The sequence below is a fragment of the Diadema antillarum genome, unplaced genomic scaffold (genome assembly GCF_040938485.1).
Source record: "Diadema antillarum isolate AM-2024a unplaced genomic scaffold, OU_Dant_1.0 seq00000216_RagTag, whole genome shotgun sequence".
Lineage (NCBI taxonomy): Eukaryota > Metazoa > Echinodermata > Echinoidea > Diadematoida > Diadematidae > Diadema > Diadema antillarum.
This window is the reverse complement of record NW_027271271.1, coordinates 264,258-284,083: the sequence shown is the minus strand read 5'-3', so window position 1 is coordinate 284,083 and position 19,826 is coordinate 264,258. Positions and strand designations below refer to the sequence as shown.

The 19,826-nt window shown below is 39.9% G+C and overlaps 1 protein-coding gene across 1 annotated transcript in view; it reads left to right on the top strand.

Annotated features, from left to right (window-relative positions):
- The first annotated feature begins 90 nt into the window (after positions 1-90).
- LOC139729028 (uncharacterized) overlaps positions 91-19,826 on the top strand; it is a 33,217-nt gene continuing 13,481 nt past the window's right edge. Inside the window, exons 1-2 of the mRNA XM_071639953.1 lie at positions 91-391; positions 9,864-9,972. Of these exons, the coding sequence (XP_071496054.1) occupies positions 91-391; positions 9,864-9,972 (410 nt within the window). The remainder of the gene's footprint in view (positions 392-9,863; positions 9,973-19,826) is intronic.

The window sequence follows — 19,826 nt, the reverse complement described above, 5'->3', positions numbered from 1 at the left end:
ACAACTTGATAATCCTTACATTGCAGATATATATTTCTTCGGATAGAAGACAGTTGGTTTATTCCAAATTGTATCGGGACGAAAACGGCGATGGACGCCCAGCTGATGCGGAGTCACCTCTCGCAGGCGAGCATCGGCGGCCTGAGCCCCTTCCCCGCCTACTCCTTCTCTACCGCCGCTCAAGCGCTAGGCTTCCACGTCTCGCCGCCGGGAGCAACGCCGGCAACGCACGGCGAGCTGGCCATCGCTACCTCGGTGGCTGCGGCAGCGGCGGCCGTCCGCGTTCAGAGCTCGATGGCGAACGAGCTCAAGCACGTCTCCGGCGACTGCTTCTCCGCCAAGGGGAAGTTGATGAGACCCGTCAACAATGAGGACGATGACGATAAAAACGGTGAGCGAAACCATTTTGTTTTTTCCGTATGTCGGAAAGCAGACTTATACTCAAAACTGTCATCCTCAACCACTGGAAATAGAGAACTATGCACAAACTCATCCAGGTTTAAATCAAGAATTTAAGCAGCTTAGCCTATAGATATGGTAAAGGTTGATAGTTTAATAGTTTTCCTTCTATAACCACCGTTTTATTACCTGTTTAGAACATGGAAATGCAACACGGAATGAACAAAAGTTAGATAACCATATTGAACAGACCTCATGTTTTGATAATGTGCTGGTCTTTTTGTATAGACGGGAAAATGATTTTCGCAGATTTCTTTTTCCTTACTATAGGGAGTACTAATATTGTTACACATCAAATTCTGTTAAAATGTATTTGATATCAAGACTTTCGACAAACTGTTAACTCATAGACTTGTCCCAGACGCTTTTTACAAAATCTGGAGCTTTGAAATTAATCAACATCAGCATGTTGAATCTGAAATGGTGTGATACGAATTTATGTAGTATTATGGCTTTTCGTAATAATAATAATTCAAAAGCTAAGTAATTATAAAGCGAAGGAAAGACAGACAAGTTGTTCTTTATGGTTTTCCCCCTTTTCATCTTAAAAACACTCCCCGTAGAGATTAAACATAATCTTTCCCTTGTTTGGTATTAATATCCTTCAGGTATTTATTCAGCATGGGTATATGAAACGTTCGTTCGTAGAAATCTTGATCATATCGTGGTTTTGATGAAAAAACCTTGCTCTTGAATCTGTAGTCATTCATCCTTCATAAATCATCCGTTCCTCTAAATTCACTGAACTGAAATTGGATACTACCGTAGCGGCCAAGAGGTATATCAGAATTTTCCTTGCGGGAAATGTTTGATTGAATAGCAAGTTGTATCATTATTCATCTACCCATAAAGCAAAACATCACAAAACTGGTGTAGGTCTCGATTGGTACTTGAACAAGCGAAGACATCTGAGAGCGCAAAAGCATTTTCAAGTCATGAATAACTCAAAACTATCACTTAGAGGAGATTTGCCAGCCTATAGATTTCCTGTTTTATGAGAGTTATGTAAGATCATGGCACAGAGAGTGGAAAAGTTACATGACTGTCTCAGAAAAAAAAAGCAATTATGATCTTGAGTGACGAGTTTTTGCAATGTGAAATATTTATCTGTTGATGGTCATCACTGAAATCGGATAACGATATGCTTTAACATTTTAGTGTAACGCGTTATGATCAAATAAAAAACAAACGTAGACAAATATAATCTCACATATTATCTCCGATCCTTAACCTACAAAATAATTGCTAGTATTTCTTGCTATCACATATTATATATACATATTCTGAGGTCTTTTTTTGTCTTACTTTTGACTTATTTTCATTAAGACTAGGTAAAGTTTGTACACTATTGATAAAGCATTTGACTTGATTCTTCCAAAGTTATTGACTCGCGCTTTAACCTTATGATTGTAAAGTGCATTATCAACTCGGAGGCCAGTACCATCAAATTCAAACAACAGTTAATGTCAATTGTCGGGTTTTTTTTTTTTTTTTGGTCCAACTTTTCATCTCTTCCATTTGCTAGGTCTACGGCTTTAATACAGTATACGTATACATGCGATCTATCACATGAGTTATTTCGAGCTGTGACAAGCAGTCACGTACTTTTTACTTTTCTCAAAATATTTCATGAAGCTATTTATACATATATCTTCTTTATGAGGAAATAAAAATCAGAATCAGGAGAGCATCTGTAACAAATCAAGATGACCAAAACAAACGCTCGGCAGTGAAGAGCACAACATAATGTTCCAAGGAAAGTCAATAAAAGTGCTTGGTTTATCGGAGAATGTACTTTTCTTACATTTACAGCACGGCAGTGATTCATTTCCATCATGGCAGTAGGCGACATTTTCTGAAGCTATGATATTCGTTCAAGGTAAAAATACACAATTTTGAGAGTAGAAGTCATTTCGAATGTTCCGTCACTTTATGTGACATGGCACAGAGCCTGAACAGAAAGCCTAACATATTTTTCTACTGCTTGCCGCTTTAGTATATAGTCGATAACAGACATACAGGCGTTGTAGATCAAAGTGACTGCCTGTTTACAAAATGGTGATTGAAATCTATAACTTGAATTTTCTTATGTCACAACCTTTAAGATAAGCAAACGGTTTATTCTCGCATTGATATCTCAATTTGATCACGGATTTCCGTCATAAGCGTTGATGTGACTGCTCGAAATCTGAAAAATTTTTAATCTACCCGCTTCATACAACCCGAAGCTTACCTTTGGCAATAGGATAGGTTTTGGGTTCCTGCGTCTATACATTAATGTCAAAACACATGTGCGTAAGATCTGAACATGGAAAAAAAAATACTACCTTTATGGGGGATCAAAAATCGCAACTCCTTATATCCAAAATCATTCATCGCATATACACTTTGTGAGTACACGTGAGTATACTTATGATTGTAGGTTAAATTGTGTCACGGAAAATGGAATGTTATGAAAGTTGCTTCATCTTTTGTTCCTTTACTTTAAAAGATTTCAGAGGTTGCACACTTTGTCGTTTTTCATTCATTGCACAGTAACTTTGAAATTCGATTTGAATTTCATTGAACTGTGCGATTGCTGTTCTTTTCTTTTGAAATAATCTCTGGGAAAATAGAGATGATCTTATGCCGATATTAAACAATCGCAAATGAAATTAGCTGAAATAAATGACGCTTTACAATAATAGAGGGATAATAAAAAGAAAACAAAGCTGAAAAATTCCAGAGGGATGGATGTGATTTAAATTTCCCTTGTGATTTATACGTGTACGCTATAAAATGGCAATTAAAAAAAAGTCATGTTTAGAGAGTCGTTAGATGTATTTTTAAGAAGTATTCTGTATACTCTAGAAAAACAACAACAAAACCAAGAAACTGTACGAGTTGTGTCAGGTCTGCTCAAGAGTTGTTTGAGTCGAGGTTATTGTCACTGATTCCATGAAAGGAGGAATTGCTGAAAGCTCAGGGTACGCGAGCTGTAAAAGGGAATGTTGTTATCTGTGGATGGGAAGGAAATAAGTTGCGCCATTTCTGTCTTTTGATTGGAAGGTCTTCGAGATGATTCTTTAAGGGAGTTTGTCATTGTCTTAATGACCTACAGGTCTCGATCCCCCCCCCCCCCTTCCCTCTCTGTGCCTTTTACAAAATGACGCTCCTCCCTCGGATATTCGAGATGACAAGATGGACCGATTTGACCATGAATGTTTCGTAGCTTCATGATTTGATGTAGCGATGTCAGATCGAGCGAGAGGAGGACATCAAATAATGTGATCGCCACCTACGGCGGGTGAGTTGAAACTTCGATATAGAGGAAGAAAACTGAAATTGGTAGAGATGGGAGACGGGGGGGGGGGGGGGGTAGGGAATGGGAGGGGTATAAAAGAGAGGGAAGGAATAAGGAATTGAAACTGAGAACTACAAATTTGTAGGATGATACTGCTTGTTGCTGGCTTATTTGGCGCATTTGGGAACGCTGTCATAAACGCTTGGTAGCCATTAGCTCTGGCATGGGATGAAATTCCACAAACTTTTGTTGGGTCCATGTCCTTTTGAAAGATGACAACGTGTTTGATGAATAATTTTACATAGTTTCAGTAATGAGGTGCGTGGAGTGCTTCGGTCTTTCTGCCACACCGCGCGGGAGGCGGAGGGAGAGATGGGAAACTGGGGGGGGGGGGGGGGGTGGGTAGAGAGAGAGGGGAGGGGAGGGAGAGAGGGGGAAGGGAATAGGTGAAGGGATGAAGGGGGGATTTCGTGCATCACGTTTCAGCAGATTGTGACGGCATGGAAAGGAGACGACAGTTTCTCAGTCTTCGTGGCATTTTTCCCTCTGGTCTTTATTTCTGTGAAATTCCATTAACGGCGAGACGACGATATCAAGATGTCAAGATATCATCCGATGCCATAACGTCACTTAATGTAAGAGGAGACATTTAAGATTTTGTTTTTACACTTGTGTCTACATGCTATTCATTGTTGATGTTTTTGCGATGTTTAGAGCAACATGGGTTGCGATAGAAGAAAGATTTTTTTTTTCTCATCGACAATCTTTGAACGGTACTTCCACACAATTTTCTTTTCAAACTGTATTTTGGCAACATTGTTTTTAGCTTGGTACTGAGTGTAGTGGTAATCAATACATCATACTTTCCTTGTAAATTGAAATGCATTCGTCTTATCCTCTAATGACCTCCCATGTAAAGTAAAAAAAGTCGCATTTTGTCGATGCATTAAATGAATTAGCTTTGTGTCGTCTCCAACTGCGCATTTGAATACACTCCACTATACATGCCGATATACTTTCAGAAACGAGCTGCCATCCTGAGCTCAGAGTAAAAGAACAAGAACCACCATTACAGAGAATTATGTGATATTTCCCAAATCGCCTTGGGCGACAACTAGAAACTGGGGAAATCGCAAGGCGACGCTCTCATCGCCAAATAAACAAAATGATTTAGGCAGTTTGTGATTTTTCCTCCCTCAAATGTCATCTCGCAGATATGGCTTTATCGGACGGGGGCAAACGAATCATTAAACCGAATTATCCGTTTGTTCTGCTTGTACGAGAACGGTCGCTACTAATAGGTTTGATCCTCCTTTAATTGACTCCTTTGATGAAATTAAAACCCGGCAATGACGCTTACGAGCATTGCCTCGGAATGGGCGAGGCGATATGGCCTTCCCAGCATCCCTCGCCCGAGCAATAAGACTCATGAGTTCTGGTACTTATTATCAAAAATCCCCGGCGATAACGATCCATAAAGTGGATCCTTAAGAACATATCGGCGCTGGAGCGACTCGGTATATTACTCAGATTTTCGGTAACCGCTTCTTCTTGCACTACACGCCAAGACTATTTCAACAGATCGGCTCGGCGTTTATGGGCAGGGATGTCTAGTACACGATGAAGTTCTCTAGGTTGAGGAGAGGTGAATAGTCTTTTGCTGACTTTTTTTATTTTAAAATCTGTTCATGTATACCACATCATTAAGGATAGATGTCATAGTTTGATGGTCCACCACTTTGCTGCCCTGGTTTCGTAATTATGTTCCTAAGTCTATTACATACGGATATTTCCTTATTTTATCATGTTTGTTATCTTCAGGTCACCTAATAATGACCGAACTATCTCAGTTACGTTGAAAAGACTTTAATACGCACACTTGAAAGAGGACAGCTATAATCTGGGACAATGTTTTCGACTTTCTTTCAAACGACACACACATACTGTTGACATGATTACGTAGCTCTTAAACTGGAAATGCACGTAAGGAAAAGCAGAAGAAATTGTCATCATGCCGGAAAAGATGATCGCCTGTACTTTTGGCAATTTAGTATCTTTTTTGCTTCATCGCGTTTTATCATGTCAATTTTGTGTTGAGCACTTTCTACAAGCTTTGTAGAAATTTCCATGCGTATCATTCCTCCGTATACATCATTAGATAATGATTGACATTTGCCGAAATTTTCATACTTTCTTTGATTTCTCTTTGCTGTTTAAAAGAAAATATCTCAATGATTTTGAAACAACTTGTCTCAAAGCCTAGAATAGCGTTCGTTCCATTTTGAAATTGCTCAATACAATTTCCTCGGCCATCATTAACAATGATAATGAAGATATTATTTCAAAATCAAGAGGAATCAAATCTACGTATGAAAATTAATGTAATTCAGTGTGCAAACAAAACGACACTCTTATACTCTCCATTCTACAAATACCCGGATTTTTGCGGCATTTTTGGTAGAACTACTCATTAGGAGCCCCGTCTTGGTAGTTGCTCTCGAGTTTATAGAATGCCAGTTGTAACGCACAGTGGTTGGCAACGGCACGGCCGGTAAGTGCAACCGGTGCAGTAGACCTATAGTCCAGCAGAGATGCTGCGCCGGGATTCGTCAACCCAATCGTCGCCGGATAGTAGTGGCGGACGTAATGGAATCTCCCGTGAGGACTATGCTCTTCTCTACTGTACTACATCGGTTCTTGCCGTTTTGGGCAGACTTTTTTTTAACATTACATGTTGTTTTCGTGAGGCTTAAAAAGACAAGAAGGAAGATTAGAGAAAGACCAAAGAATGCAGTCGTTGGTTTAGTTACAGAGACTTGTAAATATTGTTCAACGACGAAAATTTATTTCATGTTATAAATATATTATTATCATCATCATCATATTTTATTGTATATTGATAAGAGTCTGTAGAGCCTGATAAGACACAAGAACAAAAAGATAAAACATGCGGAGGCGATGGAACTTTATTGGAGAGCTGAGAGCAATTTTGACAAGCGCGACGCGAAGCGAGCGGAATCAGAAAACTAAACATTACCTTAGCGCCGCAGCATCGGCGTTGTAATTGTGGTCAGAGTACCGACGAACATGGACGAATTTCATCATCAGGGGCAATATTACGAACGGCCAATGAAATTACGCTGAAGGGGTTACTGCATGGTTTGATACTCGATAACACTCTTTGACTCCTACTTTTCCCAACACCAACCCCCCACTCTTACATCTCCCCACCTTCTCTCTATCTTTCTTCCCCCTCCTCCTATATTTCTTCTGTTATCCCCTCCCTTCTCCCGTTTGTCTCTTCAGTGACTCTGCGTTCTCGCGTCGGGACGCTGGGACCCGGAAATTAATAGATACACTTTCCTCCTCCGATACTCGACGGAGTCGGGGAAACCGAGCGACAGTTTCGCGTCACTTTTCATCCACGATGAGCTGTCAGAGACATGTAAAGAGCATTGGGCGGGTCTTTTCTAGTGAGAAGCACGTAACATTAAATAGAATCAATCTTTCGCTAGTCGCCGCAGTCAGGGAGGGCCCGCCGCTTTTTTACACGCGCGCTCGTGTTTACGCAGCCCCGCGGGTCGGAGCAGGTAACAACGCATTTGTCTTGCGGGGTGATGTACGCAGGGCTCCCGCCGCTATAAAAAGTGAGTCATGGAATGGAAACGGCCAATAGTCTGACAAAAATGGCGAAGAGGTAAAGGGTGCTCGTGAATGCAAGCAGGGACAAGATAACGAGTAGCTTTACGCAGTTGATGGGTCCACATTATTACCCTTGCTGCACGCACGCGCATGACTGATCTGTCACGCCGCATTGTGCTTGTTCGGCGGGGACGAATTAAAATTTGGCGCGCGAAATGGACTCTACCGAAGCAAGCAAGCTCGCCCGCGGGCACCAGCAAATTCCGTCGATTTGGAAAATCATTTTGTATCGTCTGCAACCGCGAGGAAAGGGAGGAAATTATGCGATAACACTTTTCTAATAGGTAGATTGACCCCATAAAATGTTGCAAATGATTGTGGCCCGGGAAAACGGATGTGTTCAGTGGCTGGTAACGTTTTTGACATATTATTGCTGCAAGCGCGTTTTCAAAACAAGGGAAAAAAGACAAGATAAAGAGAAAGAGAAGGAGAGGGGAAGAGTGTGACGAAATAAAGGACAGCGCTCTGCTCGCACTCTCTTCCCGATCAGCAGCGGATGAAACGCAAATGTGTACAATTGCCGAGCAAGATGGTTAACTGGCGTGAACGGACAACCAGCCCGGAGCCATTTTCCCAGGCCCCTTTTCAATTCCTTCCTCGGTTAATTACGTGTTTCACCCCCTAAAACGACGAGCCCTCTGTCCCGCGCGCCTATCAAAACATTTATGTCAATAATTGCCTTCCCTCCTATGTCTTCCATTAGACGAAGGGGGAAGAAAGACAAGATTCTTGATGACTTTTTACGGTGACGCGAAAGCAGGTGTAATCTCGCACAAAATCTTTTAACCTTTTTACCTCGCAACTGGCTTTGAAGGTGCATCGTTCTGGGACGGGCAGGCAGAAACTCCTCGAAAATAGTTTACGAAGTAGAGCATAGACCCTAGGGAGAAGTTTACTCTCGGTCGCGAAAATTAGCTGAGAAATTGCCGTCCCTTCAAAATTGAGTTTTACACGTCGCCTATTAATTTCTCCTATATCCATTTTGTTCCCAGAACCGGGCACAACAACAAAAGTTCGATTGATCTTACATGAGGAGAAGGTGATGTCGATTCTGGAGCATCTATCCAAAAACAGAATTCTATTTACATTATTCACTTTCGAGCACAACGCGTACCTTTTTTTTTCTCTCCCCTATTCACGCAGATGTAATTTTAGAAAGGTGTCTTTAGGAAATATTGATATAATCCTCTGATTTCCCATTTCCCCCTCGTGTGTATACAGCGGGGAGCCTGTGTTATTTTTAAGCGGATTTCGGCGAGGTCTTTGGGGAAAACCCCCGAACGCGGCTCACTCCCGGGTTTGCGGGGTATCACGGCGTACTTATACCTCTGAGTGTATTCGTGTGTATGTGTGTAATGCGATTAGGACTGGAGCAAAATGTTTGCAGTGCTAGATATCTATGAGATGGGGGTTGTCTCGGAGGAGCAGAATACACAAAAACGAAACGTATTACACGCCGATTACATGGCTAACACGCCAGATACCTCTCCGTTTTTTTTATTTGACTCTCATGCATGGGGAAAACAACTCAAAATAAAAAGGACTGTGTTCGACAAAAATGTATTACTTATAAGATCGATGGAATTAGAGCCTTTGAAATTAGGGTAGATGGTTAAAGTGGGGTCCTAGTATTTATTTCGTTATACATCCATCATAGAGGGACAGTGGATATTGAAACACGTTGACACGAGCCAGAGACACGAACAAATTTGAACTATTTTTACTTTTTTCCACTGACTGCTGTGTCTCAAATATCGATGACCTTTTTACAGTTCGCTGGCGACATGTAGCCTACTCATGAGCAGAGAGCTGACAAAATCGTAATTGGGGTGTAAAATTTAATCGTTTGGATACACACGCACATACTAAAATGCTACAAACATGATGAAAATAAAAGAATAAGTAGTAGTACAAACTCGTATACACACATTATATGGAAACACACAAACCCACACACATCCATACATAACACATATCTAATCAAATAGACGCATCAAGTTCACATATGAGAGAGCTAGTGTGTGTGTGAGTGAGAATACATGGAAGTTAAACACAAACATAATTGTAATCTATGCATGTATTCCCTCACTAAAAGCCTTACGTCTCTATTTTTGCGCACGGACGACATGGATTTTCTACGAGCCTGCAACCATGTTACTCAGCATAACCAATACTCCGGGTAAATGGGTTGCCCACACTATAACGCAGCTCCATTGGTCGGAAAGTACTATCGCTTTGACCTACTCTATTAATACCATAAGTATAGAAGCGTTTTGATTGTCGTATCAGCAGTGTACAATCCTTTCATTGTCAATGAGTCAAATATACACAAATTTGACATACAAACAAAGGTGATTAATGTGGCACCCAGAGAACTAAACATGATAGATTATTTGTCGTTTTTCTTTGCCCCGTTCAGAAAAAGACGACAAAGACCCGAACGGCAGTAAGAGACGGCGGAGTCGCACTAATTTCAACGGTTGGCAACTCGAAGAGTTAGAACGCGCCTTCAACGAAAGCCATTACCCCGCTTACATACATTCACAAAATAACAATGATCGTTTTAGATGCTGTGACTGAATGATCATATAGGTGCCACACATTTTTCATTTTCTAATCTTAATATCAATATTCTTTGCATTAATCGTAGCAATGATATATTATTTCTTCGATGTTACATGCAATGTAGATCAGTGTCTTATGGAAATTGGATCAGTCAATGATGAAACTATTTCTGCAAATATCTGATTAAGAAATCAAGTTAACTTTAGCAAGACCTCTTTCTGTGTAGACAGTTCAATCAGTTCTTTGTGACGATGCTAGAGTCCCATGCTAAAAACATCGATATAATGAATAGTTCCATTCGGTTTCAGCAAAGACTCTATGCTGCCGAACTGACGACCCTGTGGCAACGGTTAATCAATTATCATTACCCCCTTTTTTGTCTAAAATTCCCCTTTTTTCATTTTTTTCTTTAAAAAGCCAAAACAACCCAAATATAATTGAATTTCTTGATATGATTTTTTTTTTTTGCCCACGATTATTACGGATTATCATAGTCTTTTCGTCGCACAACGTTAATCTTCGTCTGGGAATACATTCATACTATTAAGGCTTTGGAGATGGCGTGAAAACAATAACAGACAGGTGTGACCTTGAGTTTCATATCATGGCAAAATCATAGAATAAACGTCACCGACAAGACGCTGCACTTAAGACATTTGAGGAGATATAAACTTCAAATTCGCAATGGTATAGACTTAGAAACAACAGGTACAAAGAAGAGTACAGAAAGTTGACTGCTGACCACGCACTATGCAGGGCGATATTTAGTCAGAAGTGGTTTGTCTCTTACTAATTAACTAAAAGTTATCTCTGGATCTTTGTTTCGATATTTTTCTTGTGTTTTTTCTTTGTCTTTGTTCTTTGCTGCCTTACACTTGTTTGTTGCTAGAGGCAAGTGTGTCAATCCAGCAAACCTATTTACATAATCTATCTCGCCAGCTCTGCTCTCTCAATAGCTGCCTTCTATTCTTTCATATTTCACCGCTGATTATATAATTGATTGTTCCGCCTATTCCTCGCGCCTACTGGATGAGTTTAGTCACAGCCCTTCAATCGCAAACGGTCAACGCATTTGTAGCAACAGGCGAGAAATATAATGTATAGCACCCGTAACGATTGAGCGCCGGCTTTTGTTCTTTCTGTACGTGTGTCACTGGCAGCCGAGAGAGCTTTCAAGGGAGAAACAAACAAAACAAAACTTTTAAAAGGAGAAGACCCACACCTAAAAACCGTTCGATTGGTCACCCTGTGTGTCAGACTTTAAAGAAAGAAGACTATTTGTAGTGGATATTAGCACAGATAAAGGACGGTCGTCGATGGGACGTGGTGAAATTAATTTACTCTTTGTGCGCTCTCTTTTTTTTTTCTTCTTTGTCTCTGGTGTTACGCGTAAGCTCGTAGAAGTGTTGATTTAACAGCCACCCTCGTGGCAATTGTTTCTTCCAATGGACGTAATTGACTTCACTGTTGGCAGAAACTTGCTAATGTGTGCGATACAATGACCAGTGCATCTGTACGTACAGTCATAATTTGTAGTCTGCCAAACCGTGGGACCATCTCTCCCCCTCTCCCTTCCGTTGCAGGTAAACCTCACTTCAATTCTTCTGTAAAGAGAACGTTTATGTAAACGGCCATCTATCGACACATTGTCAAAGTTCTGCCCTCATTCTTTCGGTGTCGATCCCGATAGGAAAGCTGAATCGAACCATCCTACTTTGAACACAGTCACCAATATTTGCACTCTCTCCAATCCAGGCATGGGCTCCCCCGTTTATTCCTATTCTTCTTCTTCTTCTTCTTCTGCTTCTTGTTCTCGGATCCTTCTATTTGTTGTATACCTCGTGGGTTGACATCTATCGAGGACCACTTAAGATCGATAATTGAATCAAAATATTTGCCAATAATGCCCGTAATTAATCTGCGGGGAGCGTAATTGGTTCGGTTCTCATTAGCTAATTGGCAAAAGACTGGAACCCCAACCGACGACGAACAGTTTCGTTGGCCACATGTTGAACGCGCTATCACGGTGGGAGAACTTTTGTGTGAGAGCCTTTGTTACTTTCTAATTTGGCCTCGCGTCCCTCATAAATGCACTATTTATTCATTGCTCAACATCATTGTTCTACATTATTGTTCATCTTGGTGGAAGAACTCAAGAAATTATGTTTCTGGTTATCTCTTACCAATGTCGCTTAGATATTGAAAATAAAACAAACCACAAATCATTCTCTTTTAATCTTGAGTCCTCTTAATTTCAAAGTGTTCATGCCTTTTATTTTATTAAACACCACGGGCAAGCTTTCATTTCATTAATTCCGTCCAAATCATGAACACATTATACACGTGTTCCCTGTCAAGATTTATTCATGAATATAATTATGGTGTTATCACACCCCTTCCATATCCGTTCTTTCTGGACTGTGATTATCTGAAAAACCACTAAAACCAATAAAATGCAGCTCTAATTTCATGTTTTCTGCTCCCCGTACAAACAAAGTATGATCACTTATGGGATCTTTTGCGTATGTGTGCGTGTATGTATGTGAAAGTGGTGCATTCATTGCTGAAAATCTTTTTTTTTTGGGGGGGGGGGGGGGGCGGGGGGGGGGGCAGTTCAAAGAATTGCATGACGAAGACCAGGAAAAAAACCCCCGAATAACATCAGCAACATTTCAGACATGGAACTGACGTAATTATATTTCTTCCCTTTTTAAATCTCTGTTCTATCATCGTTTGATGCTCCTTGGATCTTAAAAGGATTTGAGGTTTCCAACATTTTTTTTGATGATGATTTTTTTGTTGTTGAGATAATGAGAAACCTCTTATGAAATATGAACGACCATATAATTCTAAAAGAAATTCAAAGTTCTTTTTTGATGAAAATTGGCTTTGAAATGGCTGAGATATCCAAAACAAAGAGATCTTAATAAAAAGTGGGACTCACCTTTTATTTGGATCGCTTTGGTTTACTTTGTTCTTGGATCTCTCAGCCATATCAAACCCGATTTTCATCAAATAAGCTTTTGATTCCTCTTAGAATTGTATGTTTGTTTGTTTTTTACATTTCATAAAGTGCCCTCTAAATATCTGGCAAAAAGTTAAAAGCTGAATACCCATCTCAACCAATACTGTACCATCCCTTTAAGATTACCTTAAGTTGCAACAACAACAACAACGACAACCAAAAACATTTTCATGCCGCTTTGACGTAATGACAGCAACTTTTGTATTTTGTTGTGACGGGAGTGTTGCCAATTTTAAGCCAATATGAGCCACCACCCCCTGTGACCATTCCACTCCCCCCCCCATGATTTGCCCCCCCCCCCCCCCAAAAAAAAAACAAAAAAAACAAAAAAAAATCAAAAAAAGATCTTGAGTCCTCTGTTATACATTTCAATCCATTATTACCGCTGCACACTGCCTCAGTCTAATTTCGGCTCTTCCTTGAATTTGATTTTTTTTTTCTCTTTTTTTCTCTGGTCATTACCCAGAACTCGAGGGTCGGTGAAAGCCACTCACAATACTGGGAAATGTAATTAAATAATCCCTCGAAGATTGCCATCAGAATCAATCAGTAATTGCTGAACGTATTGCCGTTATCAACGGCCGAAAATGGAGGACACTAATGGACAATTATTTAATATCATGTCAAAACTGCCACAATTCCCGTGCGGAACGAATTTTATGCAAATATGTACACAGATTAGATGATATCGCACCCGACGAAACTGTAGGGCTGACCTATCCCTTTTCAATCAATGCGATAACACGATTGGTCACGAAATCTGAATCCAATTAAAATCGTCTCTCTCATTTCAGTCCTTAGGTAATTTCCACTGTTTAAAGGAAAGTTACACTCCTCGGTGTCAAAAATAGCAGGTTCCGGAAACATGCTCGGAAAAATTGTCGTTTAATTTGATTCAGACTTAGTGTTACCGTCATTACGATCAATCAAAAGGCCTATCCACGTAATATGCATGCAATGCTTGTATTTTCTGCTTTCGAGGAAAGTGTGCACTTCAATCTATATATCGTACTCGGATCTAATAACATTTCAAGTTCAAAGACTGTCATATCTTTGTCTTTTTCTGTATTAAATTATCCTTGATGTTTGAAACGAACTCAGTTCTCTATGAAAATATATTCCATTTGAAAAATCTGTGCATGAGTCTAGTAAAATCTGACGATTTCTCTTCCTCAACAAATACTTACTGGAGCGCGTCCGTGCTCGACTTCGCTGCAGTGCCATACATTTGACCAGAGACTGTGTGGACGTCGATTTACATGATATTTTCTACAAACACAGCTAGTCTTGCCTTTTCCCGTGAAAGCGGCTGAGATCATTCCCATAATGCAAAGTATTAAGTGATCAATGAAAACTCGTAGAGAAGGCGCCTATGAATTATAATCTATGACATTAAACGTAGACAGTTCTCCCTGTCATACAACGATGAAATTGCCCTAATGGTTGATGCTGACGAAAGGGTGATATATTTACGGTAAATTACTCAAACCGAATCACTTTTGTGCGTATATATAACTAAATATGACGATGATTGTAATTAACATAGCCCGATGCACACAATAACCTGTAGGCAATAATACTTGTCGCGCACGCAGTTCCGACAAGCCGTGCCTGAACTCATAAGCAATTAAAATCCTTGCCGTGTACATAAGAAGCGGTGAATTGATTTGTATAAATGGATAAAGGAGCCCTCCTAATTTCATTTCTGATTATCATCGGCCTTTATTTTTTCCAGACTCAGTCTGTGGGACAAGGAAAAGCGTAGAGTTGGCGGTTTCGCATTTCGACCATTCGGACGACCAGCAATCGAACACAAAAGACGTTTCCTGAGAAATAACTCGCAGTTTCCGCCGTCTTGTTCAAGCAAAGCATGATGGACTTGCGCGCTTCGCGAGTTACGCCTTCTCCCCCAGGTCTATCTTTTCATATTATCTGTTGCTGTTTTTGTTTCTTTACTATTTATATGGTTTGGACCAGGAGCAAGGCGTACTCAGAGTCAAGATAATTGCGAATTGAAAAGTAATTATTATCCAGCCTTGAGATCGGGAAGGAAATGAAACAACTTTTGAACGATACAGAATATAGCGTGGTTTCCCTGTATTTGATCATTTCTCTCCCTCCCCCTCCCCCCCCCCCCCCAAAAAAAAAAAAAAATTATATGTATATATATCAATGCTTGCATGCAATTACTGGGATGTCTTGAGACAATTGTTGTCTTCAGGGACCCATATATCAGCGGCTAGTTCATCAGATTAAGAAAAGAAAAGTGGGTGTCATTTAGCAAAGATTAATTGATATACTATATGCATCGACAGAACTTGCACTGACTATAAAGTCCGTGTATGCATAAAAGTGGCACATTATGGGAATTCTCCCTGCGAATTAGATACCTTGTGCAGTCGACACAGACAATGCCATTTCACAGATACACTCAGTGTGCAAGGTTCGTATAGGAAAATCTCTTGATGTCTTAACTTGGTGTCATTATCCTTGTCAGAGGAACAACCCTGCACCGCGCATGCTCTTAATGTTTATGTATGTTGTTGTTGGGTTTCTTTTTTTACACGAAAAAAAAAGGTATACTCTCTGCAGTGAATTTGCGGATCTTCCGGATGGTTACAATCAATGCCAACCTCTCCTGTTCTTACACAAAAACAATAACAGTGTCAGTGGAGAAGGAGCCGCGCAGTGGGAGAAATGGATTTTGCTGGTTTCTTGAAGTGTTTCGACGCCAAGGCGCGTCCGCTCGCTCGCTGGATGGGCGGCGTATATACGAGAGTGTACATGCCAGCTCTTTAATGGCGTCGGGATGCAACAATAGCCCTAGCACGGGATGAAGGCGAATCGTTTTGGAAATCTGCATGCGCACCGTTTTTTTTGCCATGGTGCCGTCAGAGGAAACCAGGGGAGAGAATATGAGGGAAAGAGAGAGAAAGACAGACAGAGGGAAGAGATGGGGAGGGGGTAGATAGAGAGAGAGTGTGTGTGTGAGAGGAAGGGGAGAGAGTTCGAACGGAGACTGAGAATAAGCATACTTCTTAGGAGAGATCAATGAAAAGGGATACAAAGGTTTTGCCCGAAGGAGCGCGTACCTTCTGTCGAAGTATTTCTCGTGGCGAACACTTTGTAGCAGATTTTTTCTCCTTTGCTGTCAAAATCCATTTAAGCTGTTTCCTTCTGTTTCAAATGATTTCCTTCTCCCATAATTTAACCCCCACACTTTCTATTCTCTCCCTCCCCCCCCCCCCCCCCTCCTCCTTTCTGGTCAATTTCAAGCAGTTAATGAGCTCAAGTGTGAATCGTGCCTGTTCGCAAAGCAATAAAAAAAATACACCATGTGCAACCATATGAATTCGGGCTGCTAAATATGCTTTTCTAGACGACAAGGCGATCTGTATATAGCAGATAACTGAATAAGAAAGACGGACAGCTTTAATTTTTATTTTTAAAGAAAGGCAGTGACAGAACTCTCCTGCTTATTCACTTTTGATAAAAAATGTCTGATTACCAATGCTGTTTTGTAGCGTCTTTCTAATTCTCTTTGGTATCACCCACGCGGAGTTTGAATGTTTAGGCAGTCTTTTTAATTGACGCATTCCAAGTATCTCTTATTGAATGAATGTATAAATGATCCGATATGAAAACATGTAAATATGTACATATAACATTTCTTCTGTGAATATCGCAAATGCATTCTATAATTCATATTGTTGAATGGACTGGTCTCGACTAGCGTACACGCTATTACCGGTTCTTTTTCCCCCCACACTGTCCTTTACTATTGATTTCTTTGACTACATTGACAATGTTTATTATGTTATTGTTTGGTAAATAAATTTCATTTCATTTCATTTCATTTCATTTCATTTCATTTCATTTCATTTCATTTCACTTCACTTCATTTCATTTCATATCATTTCATTTCATTTCATTTCATTTCATTTCATATCATTTCATTTCATTTCATTTCATTTCATTTCATTTCATTTCATTTCATTTCATTTCATTTCACTTCATTCCATTCCAAAGCGATGCATGGGAAAGCATTGCAACGGTTAGTAGCGGAGAGTCTGGTAGGGCAAAGTTCTTCACGTAGGTTTCAGAGCCACCTGTGCTACCTTCGTTTCCTTAAACTCTTTAAAATGTATTAAGACACATTTGGCATTTCGTAATACTTGTCCTAAATCTTAACCCGATTTTTTTTTTCTGAGCAGCAGCAAACAAGTTGATAAGTCCAATTTGTAACTCTCCTAGGCAGGGATCTCTGAATTAGCTTCCATTTGCTTCTGCCCAATATGTGTTTGAATTAAAAAAAAAAAACATTGTGAATCGACACTTTTGTTTGTTTGTTTGTTTGTTATCAGGCTTTTTTTCAAACCACGATTAAGGAAATTTGATGATAGTGATGATGGCATGTGATAACGAGAACGTGGCTTCCCAGAGGCAAATATTACCGCATAATCAGACGATTGTATCACTCGCGATAATAATCTCCTTAAAAAAATGAAGAAAAAGAATGACAAACACAAAACAGCGGCAGTAGAAGAATAAGGCAGACCGTTACTGTCTTTACATTGCTTTGCCTCTGGTGCCATTTTATCTCCTTTTGAGAGGAATGCGACAAAACTCGATAATAGTTCGATCTTTCATCTATTGAATTCGTTACTGGAAGATGTTTTTTTGGCAGGGATGATGTATATTTCCCCCCATCTTCGCCGGCCATGTCCCCCCGTGGGATTAGGACAGATCTAATTCGTACCAGACGCACGTGCGGGGATTATTTTTCTATGAATATTAACCACATTTTTGTAGGGATTACCGATGATCCTTCGGCGGCTAAGGCTAGGGTTACTCGCCCGCCGCCAAAATGATTATCAAAATTAAATCAGACTCGCATTCAATTGAAATTACAAACTAAGAAACTTTCTTAGGCACACGACCATCCTTTGACGTTTTGAGAAAGAGAAGGAGATTTATACTAAGGCAGAGATGGGGGGGGGGGGTGGGTAGACACCGTCACATTATATGTTTGGCATCGGCTGAGAATCATACACTGTTTTGAAGGGGAACAAATCATGACGAGAATAGAATTGCCTTTTAATGAAGTTACGCCGAGATATTGAATCAGCAGAGCAAGGGAACCTTCGAATCTGAAATTGACCGAACTCATTTGGGATTAAGGACGTCAGGTATCGGTGAACTCATTTCTAGAATTCAGTCCGAAGGTTTATATAGACTGTGGTAGGTTTTGACAAAATAAATTAAGGATTCGAAGTACCAGAAGGTTCCCTTAAAATCTCCATGCAATTTAAGGGGGTGGGGGGGGGGGGGGGCCTTGAATCCTCCCGGTTCAAGTATACAGGCCTTGTAGGAGTACAGTATGAAATTGAATAAGGAGAGAGAGAAAAAAAAGAGGGGATTATTCGGGAAGGGGGTTGATTTTGACTGTGTATACACTGCAGTTCATAAGTGTTTTAATGTAGTTACATACGGGTTAATATACGAAAGGGTTGCATACGGCAAATTTGCGAATTTAACCCTCTGCATACATAAGATTGGCACTATTGGATATAGTATCAATATCAGTAAAAAGCAAGTCCTGTAGGGAAATCACCTTATAAGACATAGGAAGATTAAATACGTATGATGACACTGTCGCAATGCATTCTCTTGATAATCTTCATTATTGCAATCATAATCTTTATCCGTTTCGACAAGCTTGCCTACAAAATTCAAAACACCTGATTATCAGTCCTGATCATGCTATTGGAAAACTAATTCCTTATATAGGTGTTTCTGTAAAGTACCCACACTTTGTATAGGAATGATGAATTCTCGTGGGCAATATGTTAAGTTAAATTATCATTTCCAGGATCGGAGTTGTTTTGTATTCCTTCCTCTTTTTAGAAAAAAAGAAAAGCTTTGTCATGATTTTTTGAATCCATTGGCCTCATTGTTATGACACTTACTACAACTTAAAGGGATAGTACAGTATTGGTGGAGATGAGGATTAGGCTTTTAACTTTTTGCAAGATACCAAGAAAACACTTATTAGATAGTACAGAGCATACCATTTTAAGAAAAATTCAAAGTTTATTTGATGAAAATTGGGTTTGGAATGACTGAAACATCCAAAAACAAAGTAAAACAAAGCGATCGTGATTTAAGTGTGGGTCCCACACTTTAGTGGAATCGCTCTTTTTTGATATCTCAGCCATTTCAAAACCAATTTTCATCAAATAAATGTTGAATTCCTCATGGAATCATGTGATCTTTCATATTCATAAGAGGTTTCTCATTGTCTCACCAAAAAATGTTAGAAATTGTAAATACGGTCTCAACTAAAACTATACAATCCCTTTAATCCATGCAGACATTCCATGATGTGACAAAGTCTGAACTTTTGCTCACCTGGAATCTAAATTTTATTGACCAGTTGTATGTTATCTTTTTTTCATGTGAAAAATGTTAGCTCCCAGATATGCTGTATTTGACAATACAGGCCGAACTATAAAGCAATCGAATCATTTTTTTTTCTTGCTTTTTAATACCGTGTGCAAAAAGGTTGCTTACAGAATAATAATGATTTCCTTCGATACTATTGATCTTTCAGTTGTCAAGCAATCTCGTTAGGCGGAGAGCTAGTCAGGGGTGCATGTTTGTTTATTTGTTAGTTTGTGTGCGTGTTTGTGTGTGTGTTTTTAAACTGACTTCGAATTGCAATTCCTTCGTGACCTGATTCCCGACCTGTTTCCCATGACCGATAATCCCCCTAAGATCTTACTTGACTTG